The 19,831-nt window shown below is 47.8% G+C and overlaps 1 protein-coding gene across 2 annotated transcripts in view; it reads right to left on the bottom strand.

Moving 5' to 3' along the window:
• The window catches only part of TXNDC16 (thioredoxin domain containing 16), a 63,182-nt gene that overhangs the window by 17,912 nt on the left and 25,439 nt on the right, over nt 1-19,831 (bottom strand). For both annotated transcript variants that reach the window (XM_045016615.1, XM_045016614.1), the window contains 5 exons: nt 17,226-17,346; nt 16,123-16,269; nt 15,565-15,624; nt 4,519-4,687; nt 741-877 (listed from right to left, as the gene is read on the bottom strand). In XM_045016615.1, the coding sequence (XP_044872550.1) occupies nt 741-877; nt 4,519-4,687; nt 15,565-15,624; nt 16,123-16,269; nt 17,226-17,346 (634 nt within the window). The remainder of the gene's footprint in view (nt 1-740; nt 878-4,518; nt 4,688-15,564; nt 15,625-16,122; nt 16,270-17,225; nt 17,347-19,831) is intronic.

A 19,831-nucleotide genomic window follows, 5' to 3' on the forward strand; every position in this document is an offset into this window, starting at 1 on the left:
ACTGCATGCACATCTTTCACCTCTGCAGCCATGCTCTCTCTCTCGGAGGGCCATAATTTAGGTCAATATCTTTGCTCTGAGAGAGGAGATGAGTTATTGCCTGAGTGTGGAAATAGCTTCCTTTGGAGGACAATCAACAGACCACCATTAACAGGTTTGCTCGAGAACCTACAGGAAAAAGATCACTAGAAAACTTCCAAAGGAAGGATTTAACTTAGCAGGGCCCCGATCCTGCAGCATGTGGATGGACCTGTGTCCAGTGTGTGAAGTCAATGCCAGGCCGTAAGAGTCATCACACATGTACCTGCTTGCAGAACTGGGGTGTAGGACCTCATTCTCTGGAACAGCCTTTGTTGGGAGCACACCAACAGAGAGCTAGACTGGTCCAGTAAACAAAGCACATCTGGGCTCTGTTCTCAGCTTCTTGGATGAGTCACTTCACCTCTGTTTGTTCTCTCACCCTTTGTGCATCTTGTCTATTTAGACCGTCAGCTCTCCAGGGCACGGACTGCCTCCCACTAGCTGTACAGCCCACGGTACAATGGGTCTGGTGCTCTCATTTAGGGCCTCCAGAAACTACCCTACTGCAAATACTCCACAACCACCCAGTTACATTATTTAGCAAACAAGGAACCAATGAGTTCCTCTCAAATGGCAGAAATCCTCATCTTTAGGTACCAGACAGGAGCTCTTTATCCTGCTAACCTTGTATTCTCTCTCTCTCCAAGTGCCACATTTACCTTCTTTCATGCTAGGGTGAAATATTCCCAGAACTGATGTGCTGTGGTATGACGACGAGTCGGCATGGACTTCCCCACTTAAATATTCGTCTACTTCTTCAATGGTGGTCAGCTTCACAGGGCAGGAAATGCTGCTTCTAGAGAAATGAATGAAAGCCAGGGGGAGATGCTTTGTTCAACATGATTAAAAAAAACCCAAAACATGCAGCTCTGTTAAATAAGCAAAAACCACAACAGAGTGAATGCAACGGAAGACAGAGACACCAGGGAAAATCCCAACCAGCTTCTGGGAAGGGACAGCAGACCCGTGTCACGACTACTCATCTGTTGTGGGTTTGCTCTCTCATCCTATCCCCAGAGGGAGAACTCTGTGCAGTGGAGCATCTTGTTTCAGCAGGCTGGGTTTTCGTTCGTTAAACATACCTGGTTACTCCGTGTTTATATTAGAAACAGCAAGGTCAAGAAATGCACCTTGGACTTGGAGCAGAAAGTGGGGAGGCTTGTGATGGTCTTTAGTTCCCATGGGAGTTCATTCCACAGGCTCGGACCTAGGGTGACCAGATGTCCCGATTTTATAGGGACAGTCCCAATTTTTGGGTCTTTTTCTTATATACGCTCCTATTATCCCCAACTCCCGTCCCCATTTTTCACATTTGCTGTCTAGTCACACTACTCGGACCCACCCCAGAGAAAGTTCTGTCTCCTGTAAAGATGAGCTTGACTTTTATTGCTGAGAGCACCACTGGGCCAGAAGACCGTGGTTGGCAACTCTGCTCTTCGTCCCAGAGCTTTAAACAGTCTTTTAGGTAACCTGGGCCCAGGCCAAGAAGCGCTTTAAAGATAAGGACTGAGACCATGAACTGGATTCAAAATTCTGTGGGAAGCTAGCATAGAGAGCAGAGGACAGGTCTGATGGGCTCATGGCTGCCTGTGTTGCTGAGAAGATGGGCTGCAGTGTTTTGTATTAACTGGAGTTTCCTAAGAGCTGAAGGTTTCATGCCCAAGTACAACATGTTGCTGTAGTCCAGCCAAGAGGTGATGAAGGCATGAATAAGGGAGGCCAGGTCTTCATGCACCAGGATGGGATGGAGCCTCCAAGCCAACCAGAGATGGTAGAAAGCGTTACTCGTGGTCATCATGGTGTCAGAGCTCAGCACCAGTGAGGAATCTAAGAGTACTCCTACACTACAGACTGATGGACCAATTGTGGGTGTGAACCTTCAAATCAAAGCAGACAGCACTGTGGCTGAAAATGCCCCAAAATAATTTCCTCTGCCCACCAGCCTCACCTCTGCCTTGCTTGGATTCAGCTTCAGCCAGTTGTTCTACATCCAAGAGCTGATCTCATCCAAGCACTTGTTTTGAAAAATTTGAGCTGAACCTCCAGTAAAAGTTTGCAAAGCCTAGAAAACGTTATAGTCTGTACACATTGGGGGGGGAGGGGGCTGCCAAGTAGCAGACAGCCTAGACCTTGAATGGATCCATCTTGATTCCTTCTGGGGACAGGGTGAAACCTAGGAACTCAGTTGAGGTCTGATCAAATGAGCACTTTTCGAGTCTACCGTAGAGACTGTGTTGTCAGATTCTCTCCAGGACTGTGCAGATGTGAATGGTGTGTTGATCCAGATCATCTGAGAAGACCAATATATCATCTGAGTATACAACTACAAACTGGCCCAGTAGATCTTGTTGCATGCCATTAATGAAATGCTGGAATGTTACTGGGGCATTAGGCAACCCAAATGGGATGACCAAATATTCAAACTGTCCATAGCAGGTCTGAAAGGCAGTCCCCCTCTGTGGTGGAGGCTGCTATCCTTTTTTATGAAAAGGACTGGGGCACGGGCTGGTGAGGTTGACCTGCAGATGAACCCCCGGGCCAGGTTCTCTTGGAGGTGTCCTCGTAATGCTGCCAGTTCAGGTTCTGACATTGTGCAGATCCGCCCAGACGATATCTTCACCGCTGGCTGAGTTCTATGGGGCAATCATAGTCCCAATGTGGGCGGAGGCTTTCTGCATTCTTTTTTTAAAAGACATCAGCATAGCTGCAGTTCTGGGGAGCGGGGGAATTCCATAGTTCCCCCAGTAGGTGTTTCGATGTGGGCAACTATACCTATTTGAACCTTCTTGGACCTGGGTGCAACCCTTCCTGGTCCCTGGCCGCACCGTCAGCAGAATTCTGATATGAAAGTGACCTTGTTCTCACCAATGAATGAGGGGGTCATGAAGGGTTAGCCAGGAGACGCCAACAATCAGGGGAAAATGTCCAGAATGGATCGTGCCAGACCGAATTATCTTTGTGCCCCTGAATAACAGCCTCCAGGGAGACAGTTTCCTCCACATCTGGACCCAAAGACAGTGGAGAGCCATCAATAGTTCCAATCATCTCCGGCGTGGCCTCATGTTGCAGGGGAATCTGTAGGGCCTGAGCTGTAGCTGGATCCACAAAATTGTCTGCGGCTCCCGAATCGATGACAATCTCTTGGAGGGAGATCTGCCGGGGAGGATGCGCAGCTGGATAGATACCTGCAAATGGGAAGCCTATGGATGGGGCTCAGGGTGGGTCTCAGTGAGGACTAGGGTACAGGGAAATTTTTTTCCCTCAAGGATCAGTCCGGTTCCCCACACTGTGTCTGGATGGACTTGTTTCCCCAAGCTGCTTGGCATTCGTACTGGGCAGGTCGAGATGACATGGCCAGGTTCGCTGCGGTAGAAGCACAGGTGGCACTGACGGCGCCGTTCTTTTTCTTCAGGAGTGAGGCGCTGATGAGCCAGGTTGGCTTGCACAGGTTTGGCGGGCGATACAGAAGGTGAGGTCTCAGTAGGCCTGTAGAGGGACTGCAGGGAACATCTTTTCTCCTTTTTTCATTCTCACAGCCACTCATCTATGCAGATGGCAAGGTTCACAAGGGTGTCTAGGCCTGCAGGCATCTCTACCCAGGCCACTTTGTCTTTGATTTCTTCCTGCAAGCCCCCACCGGAACTGGTACAGCTGCGATGTTTCGTTGCACTCTGTATCCACTGTGAGGTGACGGACGTATGCCACTCAGGAGGCCGCTGTGCCTTGCGCCCCTGCCAAAGTCTTCTCAGGGTGGCCTCGGCCATTCGAGCTCAGGGTGGGTCATCGAAGATGACTGATATTAGCTGGAGAAAGGCATCCCAGTTCGACAGCACCAACCTACAATCTTCCAGTGGGGGGGGGAGGGACAAGGGCGGGGGCAGTCTAACACATCTCCTGTCAGTAGGCTGATTACCAGGAAGTCAAACTGGGGGAGCAGGATGGATCCCAGTGTTTGGACAGTTTCGTGTTTCTGCTGCTGGCTTAAGTTGGGCCAGTGGGCCAATCAGCTGCTCTGGGACTCTGCCAATAGGACATCGGGGTGCAGCCTCAAACTGGGCCTGGGCTTCACGGGTCCTGGGTAAGGAGCTGTCAGCAGGTTGCCAAGTGGAGGGTTGGAACATGGCTGCTCCTGCGGATCTGGGTTTGGAGGCTCTCCAAACAATAAACAAACATAAGGTGTCTCTCTATTGTGACAGGGAGAGTCAAACCAGTGGATGGACGTAACCTTTAAGAAAAGTTGTTTCCTGATAGTGAAACGGTGTGGAAGGTTGTTAAGCTCGTTCCAGACCCACCAACTAAATTCTAAGCCTGGTGTTGAAACTAAGATTAAGTTCCAAACTCTGACTATGTAAATAGACCATGGTTCTGGGGCAGTAAAGAGCCTTCAGAAATGTCAAGCTAAAATACTAACGACGCTGATAGCAACAGGACACTCACAGCCTGAGGAATCTGAGCAGCTCTGCCGTTCCGAGCATGCCAGCGTAAGTCAGTGATCTTGCTCCCTTCTCATACATCTTGGTAATGGGAAATTGGGTGACATTCTGCTTCATGCAGACATCAGGCCAGTCCCAGCAGTTTACTTTGGCAAGCGAAATTCCTTGGGTTCCTGTAGCGGAAAACAAAAATATTTACAATAAAGTCTGAGGAGTCAAAGATTAATTATTTAGGCAGAGAGCTTTCCAAAAGGGCACTTAGCTAAATACCGAAAAATATGATAATATCCATGTTAGAAATCCCTTTGGCTTTGGACTTACTGTAACTGCAGTGTTGAGGGCTAGATTCTGATATACTAACTCATGCAGAGCATTGCCTTAGTCCCAGAGTACTGCCACTGAAATCAATGGGACTGCTCGCATAGTAAGATACCAGTCTGTGTGAGCAAGGGTATCAGAACCTGGCCCTAAATGAACCTCACCCATCATCCCAATAATAGTATGAAACTTATTAAAATTCAGTTGAACTACTGTTCCCCTGTCTGCCAATGTATTAATTATCACAACACGTTTGGCTCATTTTTGGTTCCTCTGTGTGGCTCATTATGCCACTCAGTGAAGCGCCGGGAGCAGTTTCACATTCAGTGGAGTGTTCACTTGCTGCTTTTTCTGCACCGTGTACATTTTACATACAGAAGACATGACAGTGAGCTCTGAACGGTGGGGTTATAATGCCATTAAGACATGAAGGTGATGTCAAAACATTACAGCAAAGGACAAATGGCTTATGTAGCTATTGGAGCTGCAAGATGCAAGTACGTCCCCCTAAATCAGAACTGGCCAGTTGTCTTATTTAACAGATCTATCTTGGATAGCTTCTGGTACTCCTCTCCCACCCCAAAAACATTTCAGTGCCAAAAGGAAAGGGGTATGAAAGGGAGGACGTGGCTTTATATTAGAACTGGTCTCCTGGATTGCAATGAAGCCATTTTGTTCAGCAATCTTTAACATGAAGAGAAATATTCATGCAGCAGCTACCAATAGTATAGTCCATGTTTATTTACCAGCAGCCAGCATGTTCTTTAAGGCAGTGGTAGTAGGGGTACACAGAGGTCTCCCAGAGGGTACATCAACTCCTCGAGATATTTGCCTGCTTTTACAGCAGGCTACATAAAAAGCACTAGCAAAGTCAGTACAAACTAAAATTTCCTACAGACAATGTCTTGTTTCTACTGCTCTACGTAAGTGCAATATTTCTATTCCAATTGAATTATTTAAGAAGTATGTGGTAAAAAGGAGAAAGTCAGCCATTGTTCAGTACTAGTGGGCTGGGACACTTTTGTATTTTGATGTCTGATTTTGTAAGCGGGTAGTTTTTAAGTGAGGTGAAACTTGGGGGTACACAAGACAAATCAGACTCCTGAAAGGGGGACAGTCGTCTGGAAAGACCGAGAGCCACTGCTGTAAGGCAGCTTCTGGCAATCTTTAATAATACAGTTGTCGTACTCCGATTCAGCACTTCTCAGCAGGCACTCAGCTCCCTCCAGGATTGGGCCCATCGTGTGAACAAGTAGTGAGCATTCAACCCCTCTGACGTACCTTCATATCCACCAGGCAGAACTTCTGGCTGAACTTTTATGTTAAAAATAAAAAATAAACAAAGCTTTCCAGTCCAACAATATCCAGGGATCAGCTACGCATGTGCTATGTCACACAGCCAGTGCAGGGACACCGGGTTAGTCAAACTGCTGGGAATTTTAGATTCCTCATCTGCAACTCACAGCAGCCACGCACGCAATATACTATTTCCAAACTATTAGGGACCCTTCCCCTGGTGTCCAACTGCCAACCATCAGAGATACCCATCTCCCTCAAAGCTCTGGATCCCAGGGATTCACTCCTCACTCTCATCTTGTTCAGTCTTTCCAAAGAGTAAATTTCCCACAGCCAAAGTTTTCAAAAACAGGAGCCTAACTGTTGGCTGCTAAGTCTGCATAAAGGCACAACAGCCCGTATCCTCCAAGGCATTTAGGCTCCTAACTCTCGTTGGATTTCAGTAGGAGTTAGGCATCTCACTACCTTTGAGGAGCTGAGGCAAAGGACTTGTGCTCCTAAGTCACTTAGGTGCTTTTGAAAATCCCATCCTTCGGAGCCTCATCAGACTCAGTTTTTGAAAATTTGGACCCACTTCTGTGACCAGCCTCCCAGCCCAGGGGGAAAGCTGTGTAAGTTGCCAGCAGAGGACGCTTCTTTTTTTAACCACACCAATTGTTCTCCTCCTTTGCAAAAGGACAGGTGATGCCCCGTAAGGGGAAGCAGATAATGCTGTGTGTCACCTGAATTCCTGCGTGGCCGGGTTACTCCCGGGCTCTTGACAAAGCACTGCTGGCTCCCTGACCGGGTGCACCAACGTTTATTTGGCTGTTCCCCCGTTCAGGCGGAGCACCGCCTCCAGCCGTCTCACTCAGCAACAACAGGCCAGTTACTGGTAGCACATCACAGCAGTATTCCCGTGTCAGAGCTACCTTCCCTCAGGGAGGCTCTGGCAGGCTGCAGGCTCCAGTCAGTTCCTGGCCCCAGCCTGGCCTCTCCCTCACAGAGTGAGAGCTGGAAGCCTGCTCTCCTTTCCGGCAGCCCCCAGCTGAGCTCAGCTCTCCCCTCTATGCCTGAGGCCTACTGCAGGGACAGCAGAGTGGGGCTGGCTGAGCCCAACGCTACTCATTAACCCTTTCCAGGCCAGTGTAGGGTTTATAGCCCATCGCGTCCACCCGTGCGTATTCTCACAGCTGAACTCCATCTTGTTTCACAGAGGGTAGACATCATGCCAGTCAAAACTCAGCTGGATCAGGGGAACTGAGGCCCTGATATCCTTGTCATTCCTAAAACCTCTACTACTCTTGCAGGAAAAGACATTCCCCCCCGTCACCAGACTCCATTCTTTTTGGGGATCTCACGAACTCAATGAAACTCTTGCCTAAGCTGGTTATTGAGATCCTCCACTTAGTTCGAAATGCCATTTTTCTTAGCTCCTCTGTGCAACCTGTGTGTGGCCTTTGGCTGATGTCTTCTCAAATGGCCATTCAAGCCTCTGGCAAAGCCAGCTGTGATCCTACATCACTGTTTCTGTAATTCTCAAGCAGTTTTCACCCAGAGAGAATTTTAGCAATGGGATGGAGCGCTGCTCTTCCTGGATGCAGAACAAAAGGAACATAAAAAGACCTCTGAATGCAGTTATCTGGATTTTGGCATCAAAAGATGAAGTCGCACGATGCTTAAGCAGCAACGGGCTTGAATCCCCATCATCCTCAAACCTAACTGGTAATGCTCCAAAATGGAGGTGGAAAAACCAACCCACTGAGCCAATAGACAGCTAATTATCCGAATGGCCACACAACATCTGAACCAAACAGACAAAAGGTGAAAGAAACCAGGCCAGTGAGAACACAGGGACAGAGGTGGAGAGTGATTAGAATATGAGGCCCCCTCCCGATCCCGTCCCACACACTCAGGGTAGTTATGAGCAAGGTCAGATTGTTAAGGGGAGAGCTCGCCTCCATAAAACCATAACGACCAAGGTCTCCAGAGAGGAAGGCAGAATTTCCCAGTGTGAAAACTTCACAGAGAATATGGCCCATGGCACAGCCTCAAGACTTGGGACCGGATCCAAACTGACAACCTTCAAAGCCAGCCGGGGCTGGCGGAGCCGCCATCCACAGAGGAGTAACCTGATTCACAAATCCTTAGCCAGCAACTCAGGGAGAGTCTCTCTCCAAGCCCTACACCACGCTGGAGACCGTCAGTGTCACTCCCTGCCCGGGATAAACCACGCAGTCGTATCATCCTGATTTTGTAACAGGCTGTGGAGGAGAAGGAGCCGGAGCAGAGAACATGGCCAGCTATGGAGGCAATGGCGCCAGCACTGGGAAGGTCAGAGGGCCACGGCCTGCCCCTCCTCTTCCTCCCGAGGCCCCGCCCCCAGGCCAGGTCGGCAGCTGGAGGCCAGGCAGCGTGGGGCACCACACCACAGACCCTCCACCTGTCCAGGGTGGGGTGTCCAGCCCATGTCCCCACTCCCTGGGCCCCCCATCCAGGGCAGGTGGAGGGTCCACAGCTCCCTGCTCACTCTGGTTTCTGGCTTGGCCGTGGTGAGGCCTCAGGTGGAAGGGGTGGGGTGGGGCCAAGGAGGGATCCGCAACTGCTGTTTGGAGGGGGAAGATCTTATCTCAAACTCTTTCTGGCTCTCTTGCCCGGCCTGAGGACGCCGCAGGGTCCTTCCCACGCAGGGCAATGCCTGCCTTTTGGATTGCTAGATGGCTCATCATAAGCAGGACCGGCTTTAGGCCGATTCGCCCGATTCCCTGGAATCGGGCCCCGCGCCAGCGCCTTTTTAATTTTTACTCACCCGGCGGCAGCGCTCTGGATCTTCGGCACTTGCTAAAGCCGGCCCTGATTGTAAGGTCACCTGCCAGGGAGCGTGCGCACATCATTTCAGTGCCCTGTGGGACAGGAGACTTCTCCTGGATAATCTGCTGGCTCATCAGCAAATCCCAGCCTGAAGACACCGGCCTCCAGGCTCCCGCCTAGCTCAAGATCACCAATTCTTCAGGGAAGAGGAAGGATCTCACACCACACCTGACACAACCTGCCCCTGCGGCCGCTTTGCCCAGAGACATGACACACACCACTCGGGATAGCTCAGTGGTTTGAGCATTGGCCTGCTAAACCCAGGGTTGTGAGTTCAATCCTTGAGGGAGCCACTTAGGGATCTGGGACAAAAATTGGTCCTGCTAATGAAGGCAGGGGGCTGGACTCAATGACCTTTCGAGGTCCCTTCCAGTTCTAGGAGATTGGTATGTCTCCAATTATTACCTTTAGGACTCAGTTCTCTTTTGGAAAGCCAGAGCACCCTGCTCCCTTTTGTCCCACTAACTCCCTGCACGGGGGCACTGCCTCGGCTAGATCCAATACCCAGAGATGGCAGATTTAAGCCAATGCCCTGCTTGCCACACTTTACCCTCCCAGTGTTGTGATTCTAGGTGACTTACCAGGCAAACCCCCACCCCAGGAAGAGAAATCCACCTGTGACATCCTGTTTCCCCCATTTCCCACTGGTTTGACAGCATGAGATGCTGTTATTCATCTTCAATCGTTTGGCGCCATCTAGTGGCTACAAGATCATTCACGGACAGCTCCATTTCTTGTTAATTCTCAGATCTCGACAGGAACTGGTTTTTGTGTTGCATGGGGAAATTCCATGATCTTGAAATGTTTTCTGTTCCGAAACGGGGCATAACCAAAAAGTGTCAAGATTTTCCAGGAAATGAAATTCCAAGGAAAAAAGTGGTTTGGGGTCGACTGAAACATTTTGATAAAACTGAAGGATTTCACTCCAATTTTGAACTTTTAAAACTTTTTTAATGTACTGAAAAACAATGAATTTCATTTCGAAAGGGGAAAAAAAATCAAAATGTCCTGTACCGAAAGTGTCAAAAAGGGACGTTTCAGCGCTATCAAAACGCTTTGTTTTGAGGGGGCAAGGGCAGAAGAAAGGGTTACGTGTTTTGATTCCCATAAAAAGGGCTTTTTTTTAAACTGAAAAACCTTTTCAGTGAAAAATATCTGAGCAGCTCTACCCATTATCTTTCTTTCTCAGCAAGCTGCAGCCTTCCTTCACTCTGGTCAGCAAGGTTCCAATGGAACAGATGTGTATTTGGACAGGCCTGTGGTAGGGGACAGGGGAGCAAAGGAGAGCCTTGGTCTGACACGTGCTCGAGCACAGCTCTCGTTTTCATTTTAATCAGGTTGCCACCAGGGACTCTGCTGGCTCCCATTAACAGAATCGGACAGAGGCTTGGTTGGAGCCTCGTTTCATAATGGCCACATTCGCCGACGCCTGCTGCTTTCCCTTCCTTCTTTATTTCTACCTACGGATCTCGCAGACTCTTTCTGACATGCCGACAACTAGCTGCAGGATAATGGAGTTGCCCTCACAGACCGGACCAGACCATGCTAAGGGATGGAGGAGCCAGACAGTTTCCTTCCTCGCTCAATATGGTGCCACTGGTGAGGAGGCAGAAGATGTAGTGACTCCTAGTGGAGACATGTCACAACACACGTGGTGATTTAGTTGGTGACTGGATGATTTAGTTGGAGATTAGGTCCTGCTTTGAGCAGGGGGTGGGACTAGATGACCTCCTGAGGTCCCTGCCAACCCTGATATTCTATGATTCTATGAAATTTCAGCCCCACTTAAGTCAATGGAAGTTTTGCCGCTGACTTCACCCACTTCCCCCCGGAGTAAGGATTCCTGTTGCAAACCCAGAGCAGTGCCTGTGGCAGTAAGCATGACAGCAGCAGGGTCTGAACAGCTGGAGGGAAGTTCACTGGTTAAGTAAAAAAAATATTGATATCATAACAACAACCAGAGCCCTTTCTGAGATTTCCTGTTTATTTTCAGGACTTTGTTTAACCAAAGAACAGCAGCTAGCAAAGCTTCTGGCCAGATTCCCTTCATGGGGTTTAAAAGGCTAGAAATGTTGAACAGCATCAAACCAACACAAATCACAAATTATATCTCCAGAGCTCCCTCTGCTGGGTTCTTGTTCACAAGTCCCACACTCTGTTCCTTGTCAAGGCTCTGCACAGAACTGCTGTGGTTCAAGCTTGCCAGGATGCCTGCTTACTGTATGTCGGACACTCTGGGCAGAAGGAGACCAAAGCAAGAAACCCCAGTCATGGCAGAGCACGACCGCCAGCAGCAGGATGAGCCAGGAGAATTACCAGCAACAGCGGTGGCAGGTCATTTTCCAAAGGGGAATGAGGGACACTGAGCACCATGTGGAGTACAGGTATTGAAGGGTCTGTGCTGATTAGGAAAGACAGAAATAAAGGCAAAGGTAGTGGAGTAGCATTATATATCAGTGATGAGGTTAACTAAAGAAATAAGAAGGGATGGAATGGATAAGACAGAGTCTGTCTGGGCAAAAATCCCATTGGGGAAGAAAGCTACTAGAGCCTCCCCTGAGACAGTGCTTGGGGTGTGCTATAACGCGCCGGGATCTGATTTAGATATGGATAGAGACCTTTTTAATGTTTTTAATGAAGTAACTACTAATGGGAATTGTGTGATCATGGGAGACTTTAACTTCCCAGATTTAGACTGGAGGACACGTGCTAGCAATAGTAATAGGGCTCAGATTTTCCTAGATCCGATAGCTGATGGATTCCTTCACCAAATAGTTGCTGAACCAACAAGAGGGGATGCCATTTTAGATTTGGTTTTGGTGAGTAGTGAGGACCTCATAGAAGAAATGGCTGTAGGGGCCAACCTTGGTTCAAGCGATCATGAGCTACTTCAGTTCAAACCAGATGGAAGGATAAACAAAAATAGATCTGGGACTAGAGCTTTTTATTTCAAAAGGGCTAACTTTAAAGAATTAAGGAAATTAGTTAGGGAAGTGGATTGGACTGAAGAACTTGGGGATCTAAAGGTGGAGGAAGCCTGGAATTACTTCAAGTCAAAGTTGCAGAAACTATCAGAAGCCTGCATCCCAAGAAAGGGGGAAAAAATCATAGGCAGGAATTGTAGACTAAGCTGGATGAGCAAGCATCTCAGACAGGTGATTAAGAAAAAGCAGAAAGCCTACAAGGAGTGGAAGATGGGAGGGATTAGCAAGGAAAGCTACTTTATTGAGGTCAGAACATGTAGGGATAAAGTGAGAAAGGCCAAAAGCCATGTAGAGTTGGACCTTGCAAAGGGAATTAAAACCAATAGTAAAAGGTTCTACAGTGATATAAATAAGAAGAAAACAAAGAAAGAAGAAGTGGGACCGCTAAACACTGAGGATGGAGTGGAGGTTAAGGATAATCTAAACAAATACTTTGCCTCAGTCTTTAATGAGGAGCTTAGGGATAATGGTAGGATGACAAATAGGAATGAGGATATGGAGGTAGATATTACCACATCTGAAGTAGAAGCCAAACTCGAACAGCTTAACGGGATGAAATCAAGGGGCCCAGATAATCTTCATCCAAGAATATTAAAGGAACTGGCACATGAAATTGCAAGCCCATTAACAAGAATTTTTAATGAATCTGTAAACTCAGGGGTTGTACCGTATGATTGGAGAATTGCTAACATAGTTCCTGTCTTTAAGAAAGGGGAAAAAAGTGATCCGAGCAACTACAGGCCTGTCAGTTTGACATCTGTAGTATGCAAGGTCTTGGGGAAAAAAACTGAAGGAAAAAGTAGTCAAGGACATTGAGGTCAATGGTAATTGGGATAAAATACAACATGGTTTTACAAAAGGTAGATCGTGCCAAACCAACCTTATCTCCTTCTTTGAGAAGGTAACAGATTTTTTAGACAAAGAAAATGCAGTGGATCTAATTTACCTCGATTTCAGTAAGACATTTGACACAGTTCCAAATGTGAAATTATTCGTTAAATTGGAAAAGATGGGGATCAATATGAAAATTGAAAGGTGAATAAGGAACTGGTTAAAGGGGAGACTACAATGGGTCGTACTAAAAGGTGAATTGTCAGGCTGGAGGGAGGTTACTAGTGGAGTTTCTCAGGGATCAGTTTTGGGACCAATCTTATTTAATCTTTTTATTACTGACCTTGGCACAAAAAAGTGGGAATGTGCTAATAAAGTTTGCGGATGGCATAAAGCTGGGAGGTATTTCCAATACAGAGAAGGACCGGGATATCATATAGGAAGATCTGGATGACCTTGTAAACTGGAGTAATAGTAATAGGATGAAATTTAATAGTGAAAAGTGTAAGGTCATGCATTTAGGGATTAATAATAAGAACTATTGTTATAAGATGGGGAGGCATCAGTTGGAAGTAACAGGAGGAGAAGGACTTCGGAGTGTTGGTTGATCACAGGATGACTATGAGCCGCCAATGTGTTATGGCCGTGAAAAAAGCTAATGCAGTCTTGAGATGCATCAGGCGAGGTATTTCCAGTAGAGATAAGGAGGTGTTAGTACTGTTATACAAGGCACTGGTGAGACCTCATCTGGAATACTGTGTGCAGTTCTGGTCTCCCATGTTTAAGAAGAATGAATTCAAACTGGAACAGGTTCAGAGAAGGGCTACTAGGATGATCCGAGGAATGGAAAACCTGTCATATGAAAGGAGATTTAAAGAGCTTGGCTTGTTTAGCCTAACCAAAAGAAGGTTGAGGGGGGATATGATTGCTCTCTATAAATATATCAGAGGAATAAATACCAGGGAGGGAGAGGAATTATTTAAACTCAGTACCAATGTGGACACAAGAACAAATGGATATAAACTGGCCATCAGGAAGTTTAGACTTGAAATTAGATGAAGGTTTCTAACCATCAGAGGAGTGAAGTTCTGGAACAGCCTTCCAAGGGGAGCAGTGGGGGCAAAAGACATATCTGGCTTCAAGACTAAGCTTGATAAGTTTATGGAGGGGATGATATAATGGAATAGCCTAATTTTGGCAATTAATTCGTCTTTGACTACTAGCATTAAATACGCTCAATGGCTTGTGATGGGATGTTAGATGGGGGGGATCTGAGTTACTACAGAGAATTCTTTCCTGGGTGCTGGCTGGTGAGTCTTGCCCACATGCTCAGGGTTTAGCTGATCTCCATATTTGGGGTCAGGAAGGAATTTTCCTCCAGGGCAGATTGGCAGAAGCCCTGGCGGGGGTTCGCCTTCCTCTGCAGCGTGAGGCACGGGTCATGGGTCAGTTGATGGAAGATTATCTGCACCTTGAAGTCTTTAAACCATGATTTGAGGACTTCAATGGCTCAGACATAGGTTTGATACAGAAGTGGGTGGGTGAGATTCTGTGGCCTGCATTGTGCAGGAGGTCAGATTAGATGATCATAATGGTCCCTTCTGACCTTAAAGTCAATGATTCTACGACTCAGAAAATACTGCAGACTTCCTCGAAGGATCAGTTCCACCCATCCTTCTCTACTCACAGATCACCTGATGTCTTTTAAGATAACCCTCATCATTGCTATTGCTGTGTATAATTTATGCAGTGCCACGGATGTACATGAGTTACACCTGGCAAGAGACATAAAAAGCAGTAAGAAGAGGTGCTTGACACATATTAGGAGCAAGAGAAAGACAAAGGAAAGTGTAGGTCCTCTACTTAGCAGGGTCATTAAGCTCTGGACTAGGCTTCCAAGGGAGGTCATGGAATCCCCATCATTGGCAGATGTAAAAACAAGTTGGACAAACAACTTGTCAGGGATGGTCTTGGTTCACTTGGCCTTCTGCCACTGTCCTCATGTTTGCTGTAACCACTCCTTATTGTAGCTACCGACTGTTAGTGCCTAAGGGTGATTTTCCCCATCTCGTACACGGCTCTCGTTCTTGTTTCCAGGATGTTATTCATTTACCCCTCACACTGCAAGCAACTCACGAGCCTCGTGCTCCTTGGCCCAGGAACGGTCATTTTCTTATACGTCTGTACCGCACCTAGCACATGGGGCCCTGATCCCTGCGTGGGGCTCAGAGGAGCGTCTATAATGCAAATACCAAATAAGAGTAGTCCCTGATGTTAGCACGTTCCTTGCTCTTAAGACCATATTTTGACACCTGCTGCTATTTATATTTCACTTCCCTCAAGCCCCCACCTCCACCCCGACTCTCCCCACCCCGCCCCTTCCCACCACTGCCCCACCTCTTCCTGCCCCATTCCACCCCCTCCCCTGAGAGTGCCCCTTCTTACTCCTCCCCCTCCCTCCCAGTGCATCCTGCATGGTGCAGAACTGCTGACTGTGGTGGATAGGAGGCGCTGGGAAGGAGGGGCAGGTGCTGATTGGTGGGGCTCACTGGCAGGCAGGAGGTGCTACAGGGAGGGGGAGGAGCCCCAGAGGGGCTGCTGGTGGGTGCTCCAGCAGCCCCGGATGGATGCTCCAGCCCCAGAGCACCCACAGAATCGGCGCCTATGTCTAGACACATCAGTTAAACTTCCTCCTTTGTAAAACGAGGACAGGGTCCAGGGTATGAACATCGCCTGCTTTTTAACAATGCAAGAGAGCTTTGGCACTGTACCTTTTAACGCAATGGCCACCTCTACATACGACTGCAACATCGCCAGAGACACCGCTTCCCCTGCAACATAGAAGAGACACTGTCAATAGCGGTACATCACACACGGCCTGTCTGTCGGCAGAGTCCAGGTCACTCCTGGTCAACAGGATGGGTTACTCTCTATATAGCATGCTTCTTCAGTGTCTCAAGCTTTGCCATCATGACAGACAGCGATGGTAGCTCTCCAATTTAACGTAGGGAATCGTTCCAGCTCTAGGATTGCTATGCGGAAGGTAGAATTACATTGATTGTATATGTCACTACAAAAGAAATACCTAGGTATTTTATATGGAGATCTTCAAAAATAAAAAGCTTGTCTCTGTTCAGTATTACTCTATCACAGAAATCGATTTAATTGTATTGTTTGGGATGCATGAGGACACCTGGAGCCTCACACAGGCATCTTTTCAGCTATTATTTAAATAGAAATAACTAAATAAATACAGGCACTCGAACAATATACTAAACTCTACAAGAAATGTGCACCCACGGTGCTATGGATATGTGTATTGTACTCACAACTGGCGTAGAATAGTACCACCATGTGAGCGGTCTCCGTCAGAGCAGCATTAAAAGTTTCTTCTGTCAGGGTACGGATGAGTTCCAAAGGGAGTTCTCGCTTCCTGTCTCTGTAAACCGCTTCCATCACCTGGTCATCTTGAATGTCTAGAGCAAATCAACGTACACATAAACATGAGCGCACAGACGCAGCAGGAACTCAACATTTGCCAGGGTTTGAAAAGACCAAATGCAAAAGCAGGAAGAAACCAAGCAATTTATTATGATGCCTATGTATACTCCAGTAGCACCTAAAGGCGTCAGTCAAGATCAAGGCCCCATTGCGATAGATGCTGTACACACATACAACAAAGACAGTCCACACCCTGAAGAGTCAACAGTCTAACTATGAGATGAGAAACAAGAGGTGGATAGGACAGGCAGATGGGGAACAAAAGGGACACTGTTCTGATCAGTGAATTAAGCAGCCGTCAAGACTTGCTACTGATATACTATTTAACACTATTCTGCTAGGTACTCTGAGCTTCACCCAAATGAAAGGAAAGATGCAGAGTTATGCCAGCTGCGGATGTGACCCTGGGAGTAACGAATACTTTTATCAAGGAATCCCACTCACATTTTTGTTTTCCTCAGACTCACACGGGCTGTTTCTTTCTTCATTTTGGCCGTTTCTTATGTGAAATTATTGAAAACATGAGCAGCTTTCTAGGAATGTATTTTAAAGGAAGACTCACACGGGCATGTAAGACAAACAGAATTTGGGCCCGGCACGCATGGGGACTCGAAAGAGGGCAGCCTGTATTTTCAAAAGTGGCTCTGGACTTTGGGGGCCTGACCTGAAATACCTGGTTTTCTGACAGTGGGGGCCTGGTTTTCTGACAGTGACGAGCACCCGTCCTCTGAAAACCAGGCGTCTCAAGTTGGACACTTAAAAATGAAGGCCCTGAGCCAGTTTGGATTATATAGGCCAGTGCAACTACAGTACTTCTGTATGTTTCAGAATGTCTCTAGCAAGGAGGCAGCAGCTGTATGAGTAACTCTCCTTAGTAATTAACTAGCACGTGACTAAATGTGAACAGGAGAATTCCAAACATCAACGTTACCCTGGTCATTATTGTCACTTTCATCCTCGTCTTCCTGGATCTGTTCGCCCTTTATCTTGTCTTCCACAAGGGCTATTATTTCATCAGTGTCTTCCAAAACCAGGTATTTGATCGGCGCACCCTGGGGAAGAGAAAAATACCAGCTGGGACACAAGGGCATTTATTTGCACCTGTGCTCTGGAATGGCTGGAGTCGCTGCAATATAAAATGGAGGCAAGAGGGCGCTCAATGGCACCAGGTGGCCACTTTTTGTTTGGTTTTGGACATGTCAATAGACTTCTAGGGCTGCTGCACATGGCTCCACACTCTCACATTTGGCAGCTGGAACATCAGCTCAGTGGTTTAAGCATTGGCCTGCTAAACCCAGGGTTGTGAGTTCAAGCCTTGAGGGGGCCACTTAGGAATCTGGAGCAAAAAATCTGTCTGGGGATTGGCCCTGCTTTGAGCAGGGGGTTGGACTAGATACCTCCTGAAGTCCCATCCAACCCTGACATTCTACGATCTAAGTCGAGATGACTCTGCAGTTCCTCCTCCTGCCCAGAGGGTCACTGTGGTGTCTGCTGGGTGACTCTCCTATTCCCCTGGCAAACTTACAGGCAGCACAGAGCAGCTGGCAAGAACTGGTAGCAGCAGCAGCAATGAACTGGGGAGACGATGGTGCCACAAGAACTTCCCTGCCAACACCCCTTCCCCGATGGGAGTTATCCTGCAGGGCTCAGTATTGGGACCAGGCAGTAGCTTTAAAACCCAATATAAATACTAATCTAAAGGGTTCCCAGCCCTGTGTTTTGCCATTAATGTGCTCCAGCCACTGGCACTGGTGAAAAAGGAGAACTGGAGCAAGCCTCTTTTTCATGTGGCTCTTACTCAAAACACGCCTGATTGTTGCCTTGCCTCTCAGGAGAGAGCATCTGTTTTCCCTCCAGTGACAGAACTGTGTGCATTTGGCTGCCGGCCTTGATCAGGAGGCTACATTAGTGTCACATGACCCGCCAAAAGCTGCCTACCGGCTAACACCTGCTTTTGCAGATGTCTACAAATTATGCAACACGTTCACTCAAAACTCTGCTCCGCAAGTGGATACTATCGCCCGTCCATTTCAGACAAACTGCTGGGGCCACGAGCAGTTCCCCTGAGACGATCAAGAACGTTAATGGAATGCTGATGAATTATTGGTCTTCCCAGAAAATAAGAATTCTAACGAACGTTTGCAGCGGAGTAACCACAATCCTGACACGGAGAAGGATTCTAGCATAGAAAGGTCTCCCATTCAGATAGGAGTCCAAGAACCTTTCCTTTCCCTAACTTAGATTCGTGCCTGGATTCTACCTTCTTCCTCTGTTACAAACCATAAAGCAAAGGCCTGCTTTGTGCAACATGAACATCTACCCTTCCGCTAAGGGGTTATTTTGTGCAGCACCACGAAATACCCTTATTAATTTGTATTTATGCGCTTGGTGCTGTACAGGACATACAATACAGAGAGCCCCTGCAATTGCAACTTGCAATCAGATTAAGACTGAAATCTATCAGAGAGGAATTGGAATCGTGACTACAGTCTTGACAGCTTTCTGTTTTACATACCTCAGGTAATCATACAATCCCCACCTAGGGACCACCTGGGCACCTCACAATCTTGTAACCTATTTTTTCTACAAAACACCCCTGTGAGGCAGGGCAGAGCTACTACCCCATTTTACAGCTGGGGATCTCAGGCACCAAGCGGCTACATGACTTGCCCATGGTCACAGAGAAAATCTGTGGCAGTGCCAGGGACTTGCACCCAGAGCTCCTGAGCTCCAGGTTGGCGCCCTCACCACTAGATGATCCTTCTTCGGTGATGAACTTTGAACAAATCTGGGCCCGGCTCCTGCCCCCTTGGTTCCAGCAGGGTTCCCGTACTGGCGAGGGGTCTGCCGTCGGCTTTTGGGATGAGCTCCCATTGATGGGTTTTACTTTTACACCAAAGAATTTCACTCCATACCGCTATTTGTTATCAGAAAAATGTCTCTTACTGAACTGGATTCTACACAGTCTCCCACTACTTCCCAGCTGTCTAACTAGGTACTCATCTGGCCTTGATACCCAGAGCATCTGAGCAGCTCATGATCATTAAGGATTTTATCCTCCCAACAGCCCTGATAGGGAAACATCCTCCCCATTGTACAGATGGGAAGACTGAGGCAAAGGGCAGATTAAGGACCTGTCTACACTGTGATTAAACACCTGCGGCACCTAGTCTGAGAGACTGGTCAGCCGACTACAGCTCACAGGGCTCGGGCTGCGGGGCTAAAAATTGCAGTGTGGACATTTGGGCATGGGTGGAGCCCAGGCTCTGAGACCCTCCCCCCCTTGCAGGGTCTCAGAGTTCGGACTCCAGCCTGAGCCCGAACATCTACACTGCAACTTTATAGCCCCGTAAGCCAAGCCCTGCAAGGCCGAGTCAGCTGACCCAGGCCAGAGGCGAGTCTTTTATTTCAGTACAGCCGTAACCCTTGGTTCCTGTGTGCTCTGTCAATCAAACCTGACCATTTCATCTCCGTCTGGGAACCTCTCACAAATTATCATTCTGAGGAAAACAGGGCCTTGATGAAGAACGGAATCCT

This window comes from Mauremys mutica, chromosome 4 (genome assembly GCF_020497125.1).
Source record: "Mauremys mutica isolate MM-2020 ecotype Southern chromosome 4, ASM2049712v1, whole genome shotgun sequence".
Classification (NCBI taxonomy): domain Eukaryota; kingdom Metazoa; phylum Chordata; order Testudines; family Geoemydidae; genus Mauremys; species Mauremys mutica.